General features: G+C 37.4%; 1 protein-coding gene across 5 annotated transcripts in view; it reads left to right on the forward strand.

Moving 5' to 3' along the window:
* Positions 1-3918: 3918 nt before the first annotated feature.
* The window catches only part of LOC116175616 (dynactin subunit 1), a 24246-nt gene continuing 5407 nt past the window's right edge, over positions 3919-22757 (forward strand). Inside the window, exons 1-13 of one of the 5 annotated variants that reach the window (XM_031493829.1) lie at positions 3919-4061; positions 4120-4305; positions 4352-4482; positions 4545-4571; positions 9966-10016; positions 10297-10474; positions 10527-10754; positions 10807-11095; positions 11139-11596; positions 17472-17778; positions 17823-18013; positions 18064-18390; positions 18440-18674. In XM_031493829.1, the coding sequence (XP_031349689.1) occupies positions 4132-4305; positions 4352-4482; positions 4545-4571; positions 9966-10016; positions 10297-10474; positions 10527-10754; positions 10807-11095; positions 11139-11596; positions 17472-17778; positions 17823-18013; positions 18064-18390; positions 18440-18674 (2596 nt within the window). In that variant the 5' untranslated portion in view covers positions 3919-4061; positions 4120-4131. The remainder of the gene's footprint in view (positions 4062-4119; positions 4306-4351; positions 4483-4544; positions 4572-9965; positions 10017-10296; positions 10475-10526; positions 10755-10806; positions 11096-11138; positions 11597-17471; positions 17779-17822; positions 18014-18063; positions 18391-18439; positions 18675-22757) is intronic. The other 4 variants (XM_031493830.1, XM_031493831.1, XM_031493832.1 and 1 more) reach the window with 4 other exon arrangements.

Below are 22757 nucleotides of genomic sequence, written 5' to 3' on the forward strand. Positions count from 1 at the left end.
ATTTTTTTGTAGGGTGGGTCTCAAGACTGCCAAACTTGCAATTTAATATAGGACTATTACTTTGTAATGACAATCAGAAGAATAAAATTTCATTTATTTTGAAATATGAGAAACAATGTCAACCTATCATATTCCTTTTTTTGTTTCTTGGTTGTTTCTGAAATGATAACTAGGAATCCTGCATCTGGTTGTTGTTTTTATTCTGATCAGAGAATGTTTTGCTAATGTTCCAAATTTACTTGTTCTACGGTTGCATGGTTTATCCCCTCCCTATCATTGTAGTACAGTAGGTGCACCCAGTTGTCGGACGAAAACACGTTGTGCCCGCGCATGACGTCACTAGTTACATCTGTCACGTGATCCCATAAAGATTCAATGGTGGGACTCGTTTTCGACGTATAATCTGCATTGTGGTGCATATTATATTTATCGTACATACAGGAATATGTGTAGTTGATAGTCCTGCATTGCAAACACTCGTGTTTTTGCTTCTATTAATAGTGAATACCTTTTACTTCCGCTTTCATTACACCGCGAGGATACCGAACATTTTGATTGATTACAAGCCCTAGTCTACTATATTTTCAAACTGTTTAAAAAATATAGGTATATGATCTTCATTTTCCATTTACGTACACGCGCTTGGCGCACCATTTGAACAATACCTCTACTTACATTTTATCTGCTTTGCATTTCATTGTAATGTTTTTGTGCGAGCTTGCATTTGTGTATGTAATATTATATACAGGGTGTTACACGACCGTTCGAAAAAAAAAAATCGGGTTGTAGAGGGCATCAAAACAAGCACTTTTTCCAAATAAATCGAGGGTCCAACGTGTTTCGTTTGGGAGCCACCCCCCAAAGAGTGTTGAAATCTGCCTTTCTTCTTTAATTTTTTTCTCAGCAACCATAAGAGTTACAAAGTCGGGTGGCATGTCTTTGAATAGGTTTTTGGGTATGCTCTTTCCGATTTTGCAATTTTTTTTTCAAAATTCCTACCCCTAAAGGGCGCACCCCTAAACTAGGGTGCAAAAAAAATTCTGATTTCGACGAAATTTGGTATCTGGGGTTTTTTAACATGAAAATCACGAATCTGAAATTAGTTTTTGAAAATTCGAAAAAAAAAGTTCCACTGCAATTCTTGGCGGGACAACGAAAATAGAGATAATTCCACGAAATTTGTTGTGTACATACTAAACGAGTTAAGGAACAAAACTGTCGAACTGTATTTTGTTATTTGGAATTAATTCGGTCATTAAATGATTAAAAAATTCGATGTATCGATTAAAACACCTACCAAGGTATCTTAAAGCGCTGATCGATTGTTTATTATCTAAATAAGGTGGGGGAAAAGTTTTATTCAGTTGAAGATAATCTTAAAGGTCACGGTTCATTTTTTCTAGAAAACATTTGGCAGTTCTGAAAAGAACTTTTTTTGTTTTTAGTGATCAGTAACGGACTTCACTTCTTCCAAAAATGAAGCGATATGCTTATGCAACATTTTCAAAAATGCCACCGCCAGCAGCCACGCACAATCTGCATCTCCTTGGAACAGAATTTGACGACTTCAAAACCATCATAGGATTGGTTTTAATAACTTCTGAAGCTGCCATCACGCGAGCAACCAGTTCTTCCACCGAATCGATTATTCCATTTTCGCTATACACTAAATTTTTCAGGTGCCCCCACAAAAAAAAATCTAGTGGCGTAAGGTCGGGCGATCTCGGTGGCCACGCTACTGGACCACCTCTTCCGATCCAACGATTGGGGAAAGTAGCGTTCAAGTGATCGATGACGGCACGATTGAAGTGGGGGGGTGCGCCATCATGTTGGTACCATAGTCGTTGACGCAGTTGCAGCGGTAGCTCTTCCAAATAATCAAATAAGGTTTCTTGCAAGAACCTTAAATATTGCTCTCCATTCATTCGTGGAGGCAGCATGTACGGCCCTAAAAGATGCTGTCCTACAATTCCTGCCCACAAGTTAATGGAGAATCTCCATTGACTTCTTATAGGAAGGACAGCATGTGGGTTCTCGTCTCTCCATTCGTGCCGGTTCTTAACATTAACATAGCCATCTTGATGAAACGTGGCTTCATCCGTAAATAAAATATGTAGATGAATGAAAATCAGGGTTCCCACGACGACGTCTTGCAATGAAATGGCAGAACTCTACTCTAAGACCATAATCCGTTGGATGCAGCTGCTGTACTTTTTGAATGTGGTACGGGTACAGTAGTTGTTCTTTCATCACACGCCATACAGCGACGTGGTTCGTACCAGTTACACGTGATACAGCCCGTGTGCTAGTGGAAGGATTTTCCTCAACTTCTTGTAGGACCTGCTCTTCGAATTCAACATTCCTACCAACTGGCCGTGCCCGTGCGGCATAACTCAGGGATCCTGTTTCTACTAAGCGGCGATGCACCTCAGAAAACACTCTACTACCAGGAAGCCTTCGGTCAGGAAATCTCTCTCCGTACAATCGTCGAGCCTCCAAACAGTTTCCATCAGCCAACCCATACATGTAATGAATGTTTGCCAATTCGAAATTCGAATAGTTTCTATCCATCTCGAATAGAACGGAAGAAAAAGAACGCAACACAAAAAACGACGTAACTGACGTTTTACAATAAGGACGAACCTAATAAGTAAACATTCCATTGTTTTTAGGTAAATTGATAATTGGAAGAAATAAAAATAACAACTAACTTCACATTAATTTAATGTACCTTTTCGATTTGTCCTTAAAAGGAGCGTGTTCTTTTGGAAGTTATTTTTCAACCTAAGATTATGAAAATTTTTGATCATAGTGAAAAAGTATCATACGGAAAGTGATTTGACTTTTTCCCCTACCTTATTTAGATAATAAATAATCGACAGCGCTTTAAGATACCTTGGTAGGTGTTTTAATCGATACATCGAATTTTTTAATCATTTAATGACCGAATTAATTCCAAATAACAAAATATCGACTCAAACCGTTAATCTTTTGTTTTTGCGACATAGTCAACCAACACATGCGAAATTATGGCTTACTAGTAGGCTTGGGACACTTCGCGACCCGAAGGACCAACATTCAAATGAGTATAACTTTTGTTTGAAAAGTTATTTTAAAAAACTGTACGACAGTTTTGTTCCTTAACTCGTTTAGTATGTACACAACAAATTTCGTGGAATTATCTCTATTTTCGTTGTCCCGCCAAGAATTGCAGTGGAACTTTTTTTTTCGAATTTTCGAAAACTAATTTCAGATTCGTGATTTTCATGTTAAAAAAACCCCAGATACCAAATTTCGTCGAAATCAGAATTTTTTTTTGCACCCTAGTTTAGGGGTGCGCCCTTTAGGGGTAGGAATTTTGAAAAAAAAATTGCAAAATCGGAAAGAGCATACCCAAAAACCTATTCAAAGACATGCCACCCGACTTTGTAACTATTATGGTTGCTGAGAAAAAAATTAAAGAAGAAATGCAGATTTCAACACTCTTTGGGGGGTGGCTCCCAAACGAAACACGTTGGACCCTCGGTTTATTTGGAAAAAGTGCTTGTTTTGATGCCCTCTACAACCCGATTTTTTTTTTCGAACGGTCGTGTAACACCCTGTATACTCAAATAAACCTAAATTTCACCGACAGATACACAATAGTGCTTTTCCGTAACCTCTTCCCCATTGAATTTAAATGGTGATAGCCAAAAAACACACGAAAGTGGAAAGTATATCGTTTCACAGGTAATTACAGATTAGTTTGTGGGCTTTACTTTACCATATACAATGACTTTACGATCATTATTATCACTCCTCATTCTTTCTTTCTCTAAGGTTTCATGGGTATGTATGAAGCAACTTTAGTTGTAGAGTAATTGATTTGTATGACTAACGTACCATTGATTTTTAAAATTTGGTTTGGCATTGGCACTAGTCATCTGACTCAATGTTTTTAAGGTTAGAGAATTGTCAGAGCCAAATACCTTTTTGGAAGTTTTAAGCCAAATTGCTTTACTTTTGGAAAATTGAAATGCCGAATTTAAATATTTATTAACGTTGAGTGATTATATTCACAGGTTATAGCTATTGAAAATTAATTTTGATTATTCACAAAATTTGAATGTCTTCCATTAGGTAGCTAGAAAAATGTCTGATTATTTAAAAGTTGGCCAACGAGTTGAAGTTAAGGACCGCGATGTGCAGGGCGTAATAGCTTTCGTCGGCCCGACTGGTTTCGCCACCGGGACTTGGATCGGTCTCGTCTTAGACGAACCTAAGGGAAAGAATAATGGCACTGTCAAAGGACAACAGTATTTTAAGGTAACTTAACTTCAGCTATGCGTTAAATGAAGTCTTTATTGAATAGTGTGAAGAAAACTATGGCTCATTTGTACGATTGGGCCAAATTATATTTTTGGATGATGAGGGGAAGCCGATTCCTGTTGAAATCACCAGTCCCGAAGACAGCACTTTGGCCAAAACGCGTGGTCGACAAGCGTAAGTGGTTATCTATTATATTATTAAACTTTCATAATGTTCCCTACTTTTATGCTAACTAGTATTGCTGCAAAACCTAAACCTACCACGTAAGTTGCTAAACATGGTATTGATTGTATGCTTTCATCAGATTTTACAATTTTCATGTCCATTCATTTTCATTTAGGTACTTACCTATAACAATTGCGAAGATTGAGGGGTTGGTGCCATCCTAATTTTTGACTCGCAACTATTTAAACTACACTGTTGTTACATTTTAAGGTTGGCTTAAAACCCGCTGTAGCTCTTTATTGGCTAATGTTTGATGTTTCACATGTGTAACCCTAGATCCACATGTAGTATTAGGCCGGATGTCCACCGCATCGGAACGACCAAGATCGGTGCGATTTGAATCGCCCGATAAAGATCGCGCGCGTGTGCTCCTATTGAAGCCTGTCCACAGGCTCGATTTTTGTCGGGACCGATCGAAATCGCAACCGACTATTTTCGCCCGACCCGACGTTCTTGAACGATCATTTGTCGGCAGTCGTGTGTCATAATAATCAAAAGTGCTGCATTTAAATTTGTGTTCATGATTCGCAAGTTCATGGGCACAAATGAAAGCACCTCTGTTTCTTTTATTAGTTATGTACGGAAGAACCCAATAACTGTGGCGGCGAATTATCTTTCGCCTGTGGTGCAAAAGCATGACAACTGCTTCACTTGACATTTTGTTTAATGTCAACTGTCAACCCGATAAAAATCGTTCGAAAGGCGATCTTCCTATGAACATGAATTGCCAATTTTAGTCGGCCCGATCAATCTGGATACGACTACAGTTGGACCGATTCTCGTCGCCCCGATTCGGTTGACATCCGGCCTTAGTGAATTTGAGATCTGGCACGATTAGAAATTCCAATTCCGCAAGATCACAATATTTTCAATACCTACCCCAATCTGGGGTAGTTTTCGGAAAAAATATTGTTTAAATCGGATAATTAAAAAGCGTTGAAAACCACTAAGATGTGATCATGAGGTTAATCAACACTGGTTGGTATCGTATCAGCGTGAGTAAAGTATTATAAGCAAACTGTAAAAAGCTACCCTTTGTTCTCTCAGACTCATACAGAACCATATTTTATGTTATGTGACTCTAATCTATCTAATCTTGTAGAAACACGCAAAAAAGGACTTTTAGCTGCTCTCTGAGTCTCTTTTGTTAGGATGGTTTCTTGAGACATTTTTTTTAGACAGATTTCCCGTATTCCTGTCCAAAACGACCAAATGAGTGATATTTTATGTTTAATACAGATAGTAAGCCAACTGGTTCGTGCCATTTCTTGATGGTGCTAAAAAAGATGTACCGGAATATGCTGCCCCCTGGTTCAGAGTAGCTCCTTAGGTCTTAGGAAAATACATTCATTATTGACTTTCCAAGATCACAGCATCGGTTACTTCACCATCGCTGTCATATGAGGAAGATGAAGAAACTGTTTGGACCTGTAGGGTATCTGTTAGTCCCGGTGATATTGTTTGGTTCTCTCTTGCTCAGTCTGGGGTTGCATTAGAGTGGAATATCAGGAAATCTTAATCAGATTCACAGTTGGTGGTATCAGCTGGGTTAAATTTGTAACGTTCCGTTGAATGTACTCTTTGTTTAAGTAACTGACTGAATGCGCTCTTAGTGCGTTAGGAGTAGTTGGTACCATTGGCATTGAGATTATATCACCTTTGATTTTGTTATTGAAATGGCAGGTAGAGCTTTGCGAAAAATGTTGATTTGAATGGGAAAATTCCAGAGTCATCACGATAAAATTCTTTAAATTAACTACCTAAGCGTCTTCACGCGAATGGCGTGGTGGCAGTATCTTCTTTAGGTAAAGTTTTCATAGAATTCCTTTTTGAGAACACATTTCTTTTTAGGTTATGCCATACGGTTTAATTTAAATTACCTATTTTTGTTTTACATATATCGTAATCCGAAACCCATTTATTAATGGGGTACGTAAGTTCGAATTAATTGGAATTAGGTCTGATTTTGGTGGTGTGGTTTTTGGATGTATTTCTCTTTGTACGTTATGAGCATTGGGGTGATCATATTTAAATAAGGACCGTGTTCTGGATGAAATGCAAACACCCGGTTTCGATTAGATGGAATGGATCTATTACATTGTATCTAAGATCAAGGAATCGCTAAGCAAATGTTATCTCAATTACCCGAAATTGCAAACGTTCAAGCATTGTATTTAATAAATACAATGGTTCAAGTAACCTGTTGGTAATCGCTTTTGACGTTAGTTTATCTCGCTGAAATTATCTAAAACGTCGATATTTGATGAAATTTTGTCTAAAAAGTGCTGATTGCAATAACTACCTACCTCAAGCTATATGAAGCCAAAGAATCACGCAAAAAATCATATCTCGAGAACGAAGCGTTTGCGGACCCACGTTCATAGGATTTTTTTGATATTTTCATCTAAGGGCTAGATAGTAATATTTTGTTCCTTTCCCTGTACATGATACGCGTACATAGGTATGGACTTATTTTACTATATGGCAGTGGTTCTCAAAGTTGACTGAGTTCTGACCCATCTAACAAAAATTTCCAATTTTGGGACCCACCTCTTAACTTTAACTAATGTTATTTACATTTTTAGGAATTATAAAATTTATCACTTTGTATTTCTTTATGTCTGTCTTATACAGTAGTGAATCGCCCATTATGACCCATTCAATAATAGTTTGGGAAATATTGCTAATTTTTGTTTCATTTTCACTATGGGGATCTTCTAACCCGTAACAGATACAAAGTCGCTTGAATGGGTAAAGCGAGGGGTAAAGTTATGCTGAATTTTATGCTGATAAAGGTGGGTCCAGGTGAAAGGGAAAAACAACGCAGACTAAAAAATCTTGTTCTGGTTTTGGCAAGCTAAAGAAATAAAATACTTGATAGAGATAGAACATAAAGAATAATTGACGTCACTATCGAGGTGATTTAATCAATGATCTCAAAAATATTACAAATAGGATACTGTAATATATTGCTGTGTTTATTTCATCTGGGAGGATGACATTTTCGGACATGTTAATTAAGATGGACAAGGGCGATTTCCTTTTGTGTAATTAACATTCATAATTAAATTTTATTATTTGTCGTTGGTCTATGTAACAGCATGGAAATTATTGTCATACGAGAAAACGGTCGAGGTTGTTTTTGTTTACTTTTTTATTTTATTTAATGTAGAAATTTCTGAGAATTGTGTATCAGTCTTTATCTGCTATCAATTGTAAATGCTTAATTTAATTGACAGGTGGATGTGATTTATCGCCTTTTCTGTGTAGTTAAAAGAGATGAATTTTAATTTTTCCTAGAAATTAAGTTTGGATTTCTGTCTTAATGTCTGATAAGAAATTGTTTAGTAAAATTATTCGACCTCTATTATTTTCGTCTATTAACGTAAGTTGAGGGAATATTTTCTGTTGTCAACTGCGTATGATTGGTTGTTATAATTTTAAGAAGAAGGGTTTCGCTTTAAATAAGACGTGAACAGGGATAGCGTCGCTTTATGCCGCGTTTAGGGCCATAGTGCGGTTAATTTAAATTGACTTTTTGAGTTGAGAGCGGGACTACGTTTCATTTTTTGCCACGAGTCACGGCCAGCTAGTTTTCATTTGAAGTCGCGGCCAGTATTAAAAGTATCGTCTAAAGTGAGTTTGAAGATTGAAGAAGTTTAGTTTGTAAGTGTGTTGTACAACGTGACTCATTTTGAAGTTGAGTGTGTTTTTTGATTGGAACGTCCTTGTCTACCCGTTAATAATAATATGCTTTTGTAATTAATAAATTTTTTATAACTATTTTGAAGTCTTTCGGTGGCAGTTTGATTAAATGTTTGGGCAACTTGTTTAAAAGATTTTATCGAAAACCAGTATGTAATCAAACGTTAATGAAGGAGTCGACGAAATAAAAAAAATTACGTTTGAATTCTGGTCGTAGCGGCCGTAAGAAAAGCGCGTACTGCAAATCTGTAACAGACAAAAACACAAACAAACAAACAAAAGGAGTAGTGAATCGCGCTACACATAAAATATTGCGAAATAGCAATGCTAACGTATGACACGGAGACAATCGGATATAAAAACTGTAATTAATACTCAATAAGGATCAATATTTCGAATGACTTTTTTACACTAGCAAAAGTTTTGTTCGACCACGGATTTCTCGTATAATATCAAGTATCAAAGCATAAACGTGACGGTAATTCAAGAAAAGCACTTTATGATGCACATATAACTAATTTGAAACAAATGAAAGAAATATAACTGCGCGAGCAAGATAAACCTAAAGAAGGGATAGAATTAGGTGCAGAAAGTTACACAGCGTGCGGTCTATCAACAAGACAAAGAAGTATCGTATAATAAACTTATAACACTAGGATTGTTCTAACGACAAAACAAAGAACTATATGTAATAAGGAATCTATACTAAGACAATAACAAATTTACTACAGGAATTAACTTGCATCTAAAACGGATTACAAAGAAGATACCTAGATGGCGTAAGGATACTAAATTTAGATTATGAGCAAAAAAATTAAATAAAAGTACGAATCGAAGGTTACCTAAGCGGAATCTAAATCAGTAAAGGGAAAAAAAACGGTAACATAATATAAATTGGAATTTGCAAACGAGGGTAATCTAATCGGGACACGGTCAACTCGCCAAGGGCGACTCGCCACCGGACCACTCGCCACCGACCGACTAGCCAATGAGACAACACGACAACTCGCCAACGGGACAACTCGCCAATGCGACAACTCGGCAACGGACAACTCGCCACTGCGACAACTCGCCAACGAAATATTTTCCTGTTTAATGTGTCATACAAATGCATCCCACAAATGCAATAGTCAATTTCCCTAATTTTGTAAAAAAAGTTTATCGAAAAATTGTAGACACGACACATTAAACAGGGAAAAATATTTCGTTGGCGAGTTGTCGCAGTGGCGAGTCGTCCGTTGGCGAGTTGTCGCTTTGGCGAGTTGTCCCGTTGGCGAGTTGTCGCGTTGGCGAGTTGTCCCGTTGGCGAGTTGTCCCGTTGGCGAGTCAGTCGGTGGCGAGTCGCCCTTGGCGAGTTGACGCGTACCGATCTAATCGTTGATTCTAATTGCCTGTAACTGATTGTGTCCAGACTGACCTCAGCTTTGTTGCCTATCAAATTTGCCTAATCTACTTCACTGCACTATTACTTGTACAGTATTCTCTTGGATTTTCTGTAAGAAGTAATATAGACATTATACGTTGTTTTACTATTGTGCGATATTATGGTGTGTCAACCATAACCGTAAGAATTTGACTGTAGATTTAATATCGTTCACTCAGGCGCACATGTTGCAATTATCACATACAGATATTGAACATTTTAAAATAACGATGAAAGCATTTAATTCTTTGTAGTATTTACAAAATTTCATTTCTTCATTTTGTATCCTTTGCTGCTTGGACAGAGTGCGAAGAAAATCTCCTCAAAAAAGTATATCTTCATTGTCAGCATCGAGGTACACCTTTTTTATTTATGTAGAATTTTTAGCACAGTACGGCTTTCTTATTTAATCGTGATGGAAAGTATGAAGGTCTAAAGTAAAATCTACTTTTGATGTTTTCATATTGTCATCAATTTTCAATTTGTTAGTAATTTCACCTATTGATTTGTAACTTTCACAAACATACCTTCAGTTTTTATTTTGACTATCTCACCATAGAATAGGCTAATTTGCAATGCTCGAGTATCTACTGATCAGTGAGTTACTTATCATTACTAATCTAGAGATTTTCTAGCAGCTCTCGAATATCTCTGGCAAGTAGTCGGCAATCTCTAGCTGGAAGTCGTCAGTCATTAACAGGTAGTCGTCAATCATTGGTCGACAGTAGAAGTTACTTGGCATCTCCTGTTGTTGAAAAGTCTGCAGATACTGAGCAACCAAGTCAAATACCAAAACGGGCATCATTCATAGAGGTGTGTGTGTGTGTAGTATTTACAATAAAATCTCGAGAATTCTCAATTTCAGACTGGTTTTGTGGAAACTTTGAAACCCCAATTTACCCCGGGTCAAGTTATTACTAGTACCGCTCCTCCGAGTGGGGTCGAGGAAAAGCTTTCTCAGTTGCAGTTACAGCAAGAAGTTGACAATCGAAGTTTGCAAATTAAAGATCTCGAAGAAAAATTGGAGACCTTGCGCATTAAAAGGCACGAAGATAAAGAGAAATTAAAAGACTATGACAAACACAAGATTCAGGTATGTTGGTGGTAGTTTTCGACTCCGTTGATTGATGTTTGTCACTTTGCAGTTGGAGCACTTGCTCGAATTCAAAAACAAAATCATGGAGTCGCAGGCAAGTCTCCAGAGGGAGTTGCAAAAGGCAAAGTTGGAAGCAAGAGAGGCGATCGAGGCGCGAGAGCTGCACGCGGAGGAAATGGCGGATCTTGCCGACACTATAGAAATGGCGACGCTCGACAAAGAAATGGCGGAGGAAAAGGCGGAAACGCTTCAACTCGAATTGGATGCTTGCAAGGAAAAGCTGGAAGAGGTTACCTTGGACCTGGAAATCTTAAAGACCGAAATGCAAGAACGAGCAGGTAAGTTGCATTACAGTTGGAACACTTAATCACAAATCCATAGGAGGAATATCTGGCGGTGAAGCGTCGCCGTCGTCCTACGACTTGAAACAGCTCACCCAACAAAATGAGCGGTTGCGAGAAACTCTCGTTAAAATGCGCGATCTCTCTGCCCACGAGAAGCACGGGAGCCAAAAGTTGATTAAAGAGATCGATCAGAAAAATTCGGAAATAGCAGAATTGGGTAGGACGAAGGAAAAATTGAGTTCAAGGGTCGAGCAGATGGAGCAGCAGATCGCCGATTTACAGGAGCAGGTCGACGCCGCTTTAGGCGCCGAGGAGATGGTAGTTATTTTGGGAGATCAAAAGTTAACGTTGGAGGACAAAGTGGTGAAACTGGAGGAGGAAATCCGTGAGCTGGAGGCTTTGCAAGATATGAACGACGAACTGGTTGAGAGTAATGCGGAGCTTGAAGCAGATTTAAGGGAGGAGTTAGATCTGGCTCATGGTGCTACGCGTGAGGTAATATACGAAATAGTTTTGGTGCATTTGCATCGAACGTTTGCAACATCATTTGTTTAGATATTGATTCTTGACAATTAGAACGCACTAGCATTGTAATTACACAATCCACGCGTTGTCAAGATCATTTTTAATTTATTAGCCCGGTCAAATAGACGTAAAAATACTGATCAAAGAACAAAAACTCCGACAGCTGAATTTTGGTTGAGACCTTGGGTACGGTATTAGAAATAAAGGGCCAAAAGTCCGAATAGATATACTATGTGTGCTAAAAGTTATTCAAGGTCAAAGGTTCGATTTTTTGGATTTTTCTCGACAACTGTGACTGTTAGCAAACATATAGTTCAGACAAAAATTGTAGATCACAAAATTATATATAAAAATAGTTCTTATACTTTTTCTCATAAGGTATCGCCGTTCTAAGGGTTGAAGGATTTACATTCCACATGATATGCGTACAAATGCCACGTATATACACAGTCAGGCACTTGACAAATAAAAGTGCCTATTTGTGTCTTTTATACAGTGAATTTTTTTTAAATGCGAACATAGGAGTTTGCATGCAATGTAATTTCCCTATGTTCGATTTAAAAAAAAACACATCAATCTATAGAGTAGTTCAAATGAGTAGTAGATACAATTGACAGCTGTCATATTTTTAAAAATACAGCCGTCCAATTTAATTACGAAATCGGTTAGGTTATTGCTTAGAATGTCAAGGAGGACACTTCGAACATTTATTGTAATTGTTTTCGGTATTTATTTTCTTATTTTTCATTTATGTATTGAATAGATCAAATTAGTAGAATACCAGGTGCACATGACCTACAAATAATTGAAGGTTGGTTCACAATGAGTTGTGGTGTCAGTGCGTGACCTGTGAGATCAAGTGATCGTAAGCTTAAGAAAAATGTATCCTAAAGTTGCTATGGCCACACATGGCTTCTTTAAAAAAATCTTACCGAGTGCTCTTCATCATAAAGACTATGACTTGTTATTCATAGTCACACAAGTTGCGCGATTTGGGAATGTGAACCGCGCACATCTCATAGATTGATGTGTTTTTTTTAAAATCGAACATAGGGAAATTACATTGCATGCAAACTCCTATGTTCGCATTTAAAAAAACCTCACTGTATGTACTTATGAAATATACAATTCAGAGAATATACACTCAAAAGATACTCAGTCCTTTATCTACTACCTGCAGGACCGCGCGATTTCTGTAAAATATTACAACCGCTCTCTGTTTCACAGGTACAATACATTTACATACAATACAAATATAGCAGACCGCACTCTCTCTGGCAGCCTTCACAGTTATTAGTCGTGGAATGGAAACTTTGATTGATGCAAGTATCAAAAGAGCTTATTTTGCGGCGATGAAGCGGATGAAGATCCTTCATCGAGTAAGAAGAACGGGAAGAAGAAATCTAAGAAGACAGGACTGTTGAAGTCAAATTTGAAGAGTACAAATCAGATTAAAATATTAACAGAAATCTACAGTTTAAACTATCATCTATATAGCAATTTCAAAATCAATAATCTTCATGCTGTAAGTACAGTATTTTCCCATAAAAATCCGTCATAACAGATCGTGAATAGGCCTACCGGGGAAACCACGTTAAAAAACGCGCCAAGTATACTACCTCACCGGCGGCGGTGTGGGAATGTGTAGAATGTAACTCCTTCAAAGGGCAATATCTTAGGAATGGTGATTCTTAAAGAAAAAAGTATAAGGATCATTTTTGTAGTTCATTTTATGATCTACAATTTTTGTCTGAGCTACATGTTTAATAAAACCTACCGGTTTCGAGAAAAATCCAAAAAACCGAAAATTTTGACATTTGATCTTGAATAACTTCGTTAGCACAGATGGGATCTATGGGTACTTTATTTCTACTGGTGTACCCAAGGTCTCTACCAAAATGCAGCTCTGTCGGAGTTTTTGTTATTGGGAATGTTTATTTTGAGCGAACTATATTACTTGGTATGATCTTATCATTCAGAACGTTCCTTTGATGTTTCTTGTCCCTGTTCGGAGTTGTAGGTGAATGGGGCATTAGGTCGTTGTGATATTTCCATGCTATAGGAGTGGTGGTGTTCCTACACTATGAAACAGCGGTAGGTGTTTAGGTCAATACTATTGACAGCGGTACAGCAGGAGTATTTCCACGCTATAAGAGCGCTGGTGGTCCTGCACCATGGTACAATAAGGCAAGGTATGCCTATAAAATAGAGGTCTCCAGATTTTTCAAACTTAGGGCCACATTAATTGCTATTCAATTTCTCAAGGGCCAGAACATATCGACATCATATTTTCACCAGTATTCTTAAATTAACCTGCAATCAGTTCTGCAGACTTTGTTAGCAGTCAAATGATGCGAAGCTATATTGGCATAGTACTGCTAGTGCCATCTCCTGTTTGTATCTATATCTATATAAACTTCTGATCGGGCCAATTGATAAAAGTAGCTACAACTTTCAAGTACAGCCGACCAGATTTTGGCTTGCTGGCCGTAGTTTGGAGAGTCCTGCTATAAAGGAACGCAAATTCAAGTTTGCGAAGATGACGTATTTATTCCAATGACGTGACAAGAATCACCGCCAAGTTTGAAAATACCATAGGAATTAGAAGTATTGCGTGTAATGAACCAATAAAAAACACTGGTCACATTTGCAATCCTTGGAAGTCTCATGTGATCCCAAAAATTTATATTGCTTACAAAATTACATTGGCTACATTTTAAAGTTGCGTGTTTTAATAAGTGGGCAGAAGTATTATTCTATTATTGGTTGCGTCTACACCGGGCGCATTTTAAATCCTTGGAAGTCATATGTGTTAACAGATGATTTTTAAATTTGCCTTTACTATTTGTAGCATAATTGCTACAGTGGGCACATTTTATGTCTCGTTTTATATCTATGGAAGTTTTGTCCTTCTATAATAACAAATGGGTTTTGAAACTGGATAATTGGTTGTGAAATCACAGTGCACATTTTACAACCCTGAAATTTTTGTGCATTGACATATGCTTTTTATAATTATAATTAGTTGCAAAATTGCACTGGACACATTTTAAATTCAGAAATTTAATCAGATTTGTAAGTTCTTTTTGGTGCCGCTAGAGGTCTCATTCTTATTTGGAAACGCGAAGATTGTTATCACTTTTTTTTAATCATTATATATTATTATATATTAATAACATGCAATAATTGATACTTTGTAAGTCTAATGTGAGAAACTTGACGCAGTTGACTGAACAAATCTTATATCCGTAAAGGCGATACACTTTTATTAAGCGGTAGGACTACACAAACCCTGTTACTTTATTGAGTAGTGGTAAGGCGCCGATTCAAACTCTTTTATACCTTGTTTCTATGGTGAGGTATGTCCACGTGACTGATATCGAGTAGCACGACATTTCTTTGGTGCAGGCATGTCAAACTCATTTATCCCCAAGGGCCATTTTAAGGTTTCCACATACAGCTGCGTGCCATATAAAAAAGTTCAGGTATGCAAAATAATACAATAAAACGAAAAAATACAAATAATCATAAAATCATGAAAATATACCCTGCGTGCTATTTTGGTTGAGACTGCAGAGTATCTCAGCTGTTTTTAAAGATAAGAGACGTGCGGTTTTCGGGACCCTGTGCCATTTTTTTGTTAAACTTAATATCACAAACAGAATCAATCCAACTAAGTGCGTTTGTTTCTTATTAGATGCAGGGTAAAAACGAAAAGGTTGACTTTTTAGGATGTTATCAATCATACGTTACTACCGATGTACGATAGAAAAAAAGGTAAAACTGTCTATTTTAGATATTTTTACGAAAAATCCAGTAGCGTAGTAAAAAAAAATTGAATTACCTTTTCTGAGATTGGACCCAAACTTGATATAGTTAAAATGCAACACCATGTAATTTAACGTCAATTTTTTGCTTTTTTTTTCCGTGATTACATTGATGAATCATCCTATATTTCTTTAAATTAAATATCATATTTTTCAAAATGACATGTTTCTACCGCCCGCTATTTTTATTGATTGACATCGGCTGAGTTAGTTACCATGGATACAATAAAGTATAAACAGAACAAAATCTCTATGAATCCATGGCCTACTACTTAAAAAAGTAAAAAATAAGGTCTCAACCAAAATAGAACACACGGTACAATTAAATTTTATAATTTGCAAACATTGCTATGGGCCGCGTGTTTGACATGCCTGCTTTGGTGGGTGTAGGTCAATGGGTCAATGGGTGACATTCATAGAACAGCTGGCGGTACTGTTGCCTTGACTGTTTTGTTGACGTTTGTAATTTTAACTTTTGACAGTCAAATTGTGTCTCATCGGATAACTTCGGAGGACGGGTATATACAGGTCTCGAAACCTTGTTGTTTGAGATGAGGTTCTTATGTGTCGTCGCTCAGCTACTGGGTGGCGCATGACTCGAAGTATTGTTTTCAGGATTAGGCGCCCTATCGTATAGCGTACGTAGAACTCTAAACCGCAACGACGCTGGTTGGATAGGGACATTCAATTAAAACATCGTTAAATCAACTTTTAGGAATTGCATATGTCGCAAGCATCAACTTTTCACACATTTCCACATCTTTTGGCACTTTTGTATATGGCAGTGCTTTGGACAGACTCGTTTTACCCTGAAACTCACATACACGGGCGATGTCATATTTTAGATGGAATTAGTAGCACTTTCTGTAGGTTAATTGGTTAAAGCAAAGCAAATACCTTAATATATTAATACGGGAAACTGATGTTGAAAACCGGGCGCAAATACAGCGCCACGACATTGCGGTAGGGAGTGTCAACAGTAAGCTGTCATACTTGGTTCAAACTTTATTGATGGTTTTAGTGCTTTATTATTGTTATTGTTATGGATAAATTGATAACATTAAGGTATTTAGCAATATCATATATCTTAGATGTTAAATAACCTTAGTAGTACAATTAATTTGCTCCTTAATTTTTCGTCATTCTACACCGAGCCGCATAGGTGGCGCTCTTTTTCGTGTCGCAGTTATGTCGCAGCTTACGCAAATGCAAACAATAGCGAGTTTCCTGTATTAATATATTAAGGTATTTGGTTAAAGCATAATATTTCTTACTCTAGGTATTCTGCTTCTCATTAATAGATGTCTCTATAGTTTTAGTACGCCTCGATTCCTTTTTGGTAGCATAATCTTTGAGTTTTGATGAAAAAACGCCATTCCAAAGCTTCTAGGAATCGCATCACTGAAATTCTTGACGTAGGATCTCACGTGGGTCGCGTTTGTATCCTATTCAGGAATACTACCTCTGATCAGTATCTCTTAGGTGCAACCTTAGACTAGATTTAGTGAATGGCAGCTTTGCACTGCTTTTTGAGGAGCTTCAACTTCCGGCGTTGAGTCCCGGATAACGTTGGCCGTGAAGGTAATTGTTTTTCAATTCTCTTGATCCCGGAATACGCAGTGAGATCGGCGGAGTCCTCAGCTTCTTCCGCGGAGTTGGTGTTTTGTTTATCTCTGTCTGGTCCATAATAGCCACATGAGCAGCTGGGGAAAGGCAAGAGAGGGACAATAAATAAATAAATTGGGTTAAAAAGTGGACTCCCCCCGCTACTTTTTTGACGGAAATACACAGTTTTAAGCACCAAGAATCCGAATCAAACAATCTTGTTTGTGTCAGTTTGTACTGCCAGCTAAACAGTGCGAAACGGAAAACTTTTGCGCAAAATCGCGCATGCGCGGATGGCATCTGTACTGGCCACAGCAATTTTGTTTAGTTACATACCCGTACAAATTACTTTCCATTTTTGGAACATACATAAAAAGTTTTAACTTTTAACTCACATCGACTCGTTTGTTTAGGCTTTACGAGATCGTGACGCTGCGTTGGAAATAATATCGGATCGAGAAGTGACAATAAGTAAATTTCGGGAGTTGGTACAGAAACTACAAGAGCAATCGCAAGATCTCCAGAGTCGCCTAGAAAAGGAAACGAGTCGACCTGTATCGGCGCTGCCAGAAATTATGGACTTCAAGAAAATGTTTACTGAAACTAAAGCGCACACCAAAGCAATTGATTTAGAACTGAGACGCATTGACGTGCAACAACTGCAGCAGCAAGTCAAATATTTATCTTCATATTTACCCGATACATTCATGAATAGGGGAGGTATGTTTTTGTTTATTACTCGTCAATACTATTATTTTTTGCAGGTGACTACGATGCAGTATTAACATTATTATTAATACCGAGGCTAATACACAAATCGGAAATACTCATCAGTCAAATTTCCGGTAAATTTCCTCCAGTTGAAAAAATTGATCGTGTCGCTATTCTGAAGGGCCACACGGTTGAGCAGTATGCATTCAGATGTCGATTTGTTCATTATATTTACGCGCTGCAGGTAATTAGTTGGGAGGTGTGCATAAATTCTTCTCCAATTTCACGTTTCAGACAATTCTGCACCAGTATCAACATGCTCTAAATACGTGCAAATCAGAAGTGCTATTAAAGGTTGGCGCTTCTTATCCGGAAATAGCGGCGCAAGAGAAGGTTATCGACGGTTTCGTTGAACTCATTAAACGCGACCAATTGGACGAAAATATTCATTCGGAAACTATAGAGAGATGCGTCAACTACTTTAACACTTTATACCCCATTCTTTTGGGGCTAGACAGTCACCAGAATCATACAGTTTTGTTAAATGATAACATAAGGGCGCTCACTTGCGCCTGCGAAGGCCTAAATACCGATGCTATGGTCATTCGTAATTTCTCTGAAGTAACTTTGTTTTGTATCTGCGAAATGTGTTTAATCATCTATGTTTTAGTCTTCCAACATTGGAGATATTGCTTTATTGATGCAACATGTTATTACCACCGTCGATCAAATACAGCAATCTTTAAAACAAGTTAAACGGAAACTACCACCCGATCCCAGTGTCACTAACTTGGGTTTGAATAAAGAAATTGGAGAGAACTTGTACCAGTGTTATTTGCATTCAAGGAAAGTCATGAAGACTCTTAATGATATTGTAAAGAATTGCATTGTAACAATTGCAGGAGGTAAGTTTTGTTTTGTGTTTGTAAACCTTTATCCAGTATCGCTGACACAGTGCTTATCATAGTCCAAATAAGACAAAAGAATACAAAGTGAAATGTGGCAATGAGTTAGCTGTACTACTCTCTAGAGAAAAATTAAATTTGAATCTATGTGTGAATCTGAATGTGAATATGAAGAATCTTTCCCTGAAACTTAATCTTTAACTAGAGCTTTAATCTGAAATTGAACCTTAAAAGAAACTGTATGGTCACTTTCGATATCGAAGTAAATAAACCCCTAAAGCAGATCTAAAAAAGCGGGAAAGTACCTCAGTGTGACCCTACTGGGTCATTGGATTTGACTCATTTTCAATAGGCTTGTGACATGTGGCATATAGGGTCAACTGCGCAAAGTCTGAACCGAATTGTTCCAAGCGCTTGACAGTTATCGTGTTCACGGACAGACGGTCACCATAGATTCCCCTCAAAGCGTGCATCGCTTTGCTCTGTCGCTTAATAAACACGTAAATTTTTAAAGGCCCGAAAGAGATCGATTCCGATTTCGTGGACGCTGTTAAGGTGCAAACAAACATGCGAGCATGCCGCAAATCAAGCATCGAACAAGCGGTTCGCATTAATCAGGGGTTTTGAGCGGCGAACGAGCTATTCACGAACCGCTCGTTCGACGCTCGCGGCGATCCATCTCCTGTCGGTTTTTTGAGCGAACACAAAGGGATTCGTATTGCGCTCGCAACGCCGTTTGGCTTATTTTTCCGTGGTTCGAAGCTGTGTGTACACGTACACGTACACAGGGCACGAGCACCGTAGACTAATTGGTACAGGTTTGGTCGCTGTTCGCAGCGAAGTATGTTTATCCTACGGCTCGTTGCTCGCTTCTCATTGCTCGTCGAAATAAAAACTTAAAAACGAACTAAAAAACAGTTCGCGAACCGCTCGTTCGGTGCTCGATTCGCGACATGCTCGCATGTTTATTCGCACTTAAGGTTTGGATTTGGAGAATATAGGCAACTGGTGATGCACATGTAATTAAATGGGGCGTGCTTTGCCTCTGAACTTCATTCACCATTTCATAAGCAAGGGGTGTTAGGCTGGTCAATCTAAGCAGGTTTATACAAGTGAGGTAGAAAAAATTAGTAACAAAGTGATCTCTGCGGAAATCAGTACTCAATAGGGTCCTTATTAACCCCTCAAAAATTGCACGTTGTCGCATTAGTGGAACTTGGGAAAAAATGACCGCCATCTTGATTTTTTTCGAATTTATTAAATATTTCGTAAAGTATACATTGGCCCGTATGAATAAAAGTAAGCAAATGCTTATACTTGCAAAATTCAAAGTAAATACTCGTAAGTGCTCCTTCCCACTGGGCGACTTAGCAGCGCTGCTGAGCAGCAGGACAGGACGCAGTGCAGTGCTGCTAAACAGACCTGCATGAAGGGGCAGTTACGAGTATTTACTTTGAATTTTGCAAGTATAAGCATTTGCTTATTTTTATTCATACGGGCCATTATATCAAAAAAACTCAAGAGACTTTTTTTATGGAGAATCAAAAGTTACCTATAATAAAAAAAGTTTAAGTCTATTGATAAAAAAATTATTGAAATTTGTATGATTTGGGTAATTATCACATCTGTGTCGAGACCAATGATATTCTTTATTCATTGGTCGAGACTTAGATATATTTCAAGAACTTGCATGATGCAGATATAGCAGTTTTAATTAAATCAGGACTTAAAATTATTTTAAATCTGTACTGGTGTCCAAAGAAGATTCATGATATTAACCAGTTACGTCACACACTATATATGCGAATGACTTCAAGGCAAAGCTTAAATTCAGAAATGTGTTTAGTCTCACTACCACCAACCGAAGAAGCTGCCAAACAGCACATTAATATCACGAATCTTTTTTTTTTTTTATTGATGTCCATGTGAATTATTTGGATATATTTAATGTAGCAGGCACATAGAGGGAGGCAAATAATTGAATGTTTTTATTTTCTTTAGGTTATCGATTTCGAAGCTCACTTCATCATATATCAGACCTTGCTAAAATATATAAACGACTCTAGTGAGCCGATAACCTAATGAAAATAAAAACATTCAATTATTTGCCTCCCTCTACTTACCTGCTACATTAAATCATGAATCTTCTTTGGACACCGGTACAGATTTAAAATAATTTTAAGTCCTGATTTAATTAAAACTGCTATATCTGCATTAAGTTCTTGAAATACATCTAAGTCTCGACACAGATGTGATAATTACCCAAATCATATAAATTTCAATAACTTTTTTGTTTTTTGATCAATAGACTTAAACTTTTTATTATAGGTAACTTTTGATTCTCCATAAAAAAAGTCTCTTGAGTTTTTTTGATATAATGTATACTTTACGAAATATTTAATAAATTCGAAAAAATCAAGATGGCGGCCATTTTTTTCCAAGTTCCACCAATGCGACAAAGTGCGATTTTTGAGGGGTTAATAAGGACCCTATTGGGTACTCATTTCCGCAGAGATCACTTTGTTACTAATTTTTTCTACCTTAACCACCTATTTTGACTAGCCTATGTATATGATCGGAAAAATATGTATTAGGTAGATAGATGTACAGAGCATAGTTTCCGTACAATATAAACTGATATTTTGTCCTTTAATATATGTTTAATAAATCTAGAAAATATTCGTCACATTCATACTTTAGGAATTAATTGCAAAAATTAGGGAGCATTTTAAGCAATACATTGGGATATGGGATCGGTCAAGGTTGTTTTATTAGAAAGGTTGTCTGGTAACTCTAAACCAATAGAATGCTTGCATTTTGAAGGCGAGAAAACGTCATCCAGAATACACATTTAAAATTGCTCATAGGTTACAATGCTAATAAAAGGGGTAAAAAATTTAGTTTTTGCAGTATATTTTTGGATTTATATGGGTATATGTATATAAGGGTGGATCTTATATTGGAAATCTATTTTACATTGCACGAGGACTTGTGAAAATGCAATCAAATTAATTTTAGAGGTGGAAATGGATAAAATTCCGCGATCTACAAAATAGGAACCACCCTTATGTACCCATACCTAGCCTTTGGGAATTAAAACTCTAAACATTCTTTAGCGGATGACGCCAAATAAAATGCTGTTGCGTTTTATGGAATATGTATATTTATAGTATGTACAAAGTGGTAGATTTAGATTTAGATTTATTTATAATTCCTTTTGACAATTATCGATATTGTATAGGAAGCGTCAAGTATAGGTATATGACAAACAATTAATGAGACAATAAACTATGACAAACAATAGATACATAAAATAGACAATTCAACATACTACTTTTCATTACAAAATTTGAAATATTCAGCGATGGAGTAAAAACAATTTTCATTTAAGTAACTTTTAAGTTGACATTTAAATTGCTGCAGGTTACAAGAACTCTTTATATATTGCGGTAGAGTATTATATATTTGTGGACCCAGGAACGCAGGAGTGTTGCGATACTTTTAATGTTGCTTTTGGGAGATACAGGTTGTACCTGTAACCGAGGTGCACACGGCGAGCTCTGTCGTTGGGATGAACCCAGATGCAGGTCTTCTGACTGATGGAGTGTGGCGCGAGGTCGCGCTGGCAAGGCGACCTGGTTCTGCAGGTGGAGAGCTTTTTGTTTCTTGAAGTGCAGTGGAAGCAGAAATTGCGTTGCACTTTGCAGAGTTCGTGTCTCTGCTTTTAAACGTTTGCAGCCAGGGACACTACTTTTTCATCCGTTGGCCGTTTTGACCAGTGGGAGCCCAGCACATTTTAGTTTGCTGCCGGATGTGAAACATTTTCTTACCCATTCTTTAAGAACGGTAGGGTCTTTGGGAAACGTAAAAACTGAGATTTTATTTACACCAGGATGAGGAATTTTAGTGTTACCGCCACTCATCTAAAAAAATACTTAACATACAAAAGTGCATATAATTGATGAACTAACCTTTCAATCACGGCTATGAAAATCCACAAAATTCACAAACTAAATGTCTTTATATTGCACCAAACAGGTATCTACAGCTAATATATGTCCTTATGCACTTCAAAATTTAACA

Source organism: Photinus pyralis, unplaced genomic scaffold, assembly GCF_008802855.1.
Source record: "Photinus pyralis isolate 1611_PpyrPB1 unplaced genomic scaffold, Ppyr1.3 Ppyr1.4_LG7, whole genome shotgun sequence".
Taxonomy (NCBI): Eukaryota; Metazoa; Arthropoda; class Insecta; order Coleoptera; family Lampyridae; genus Photinus; species Photinus pyralis.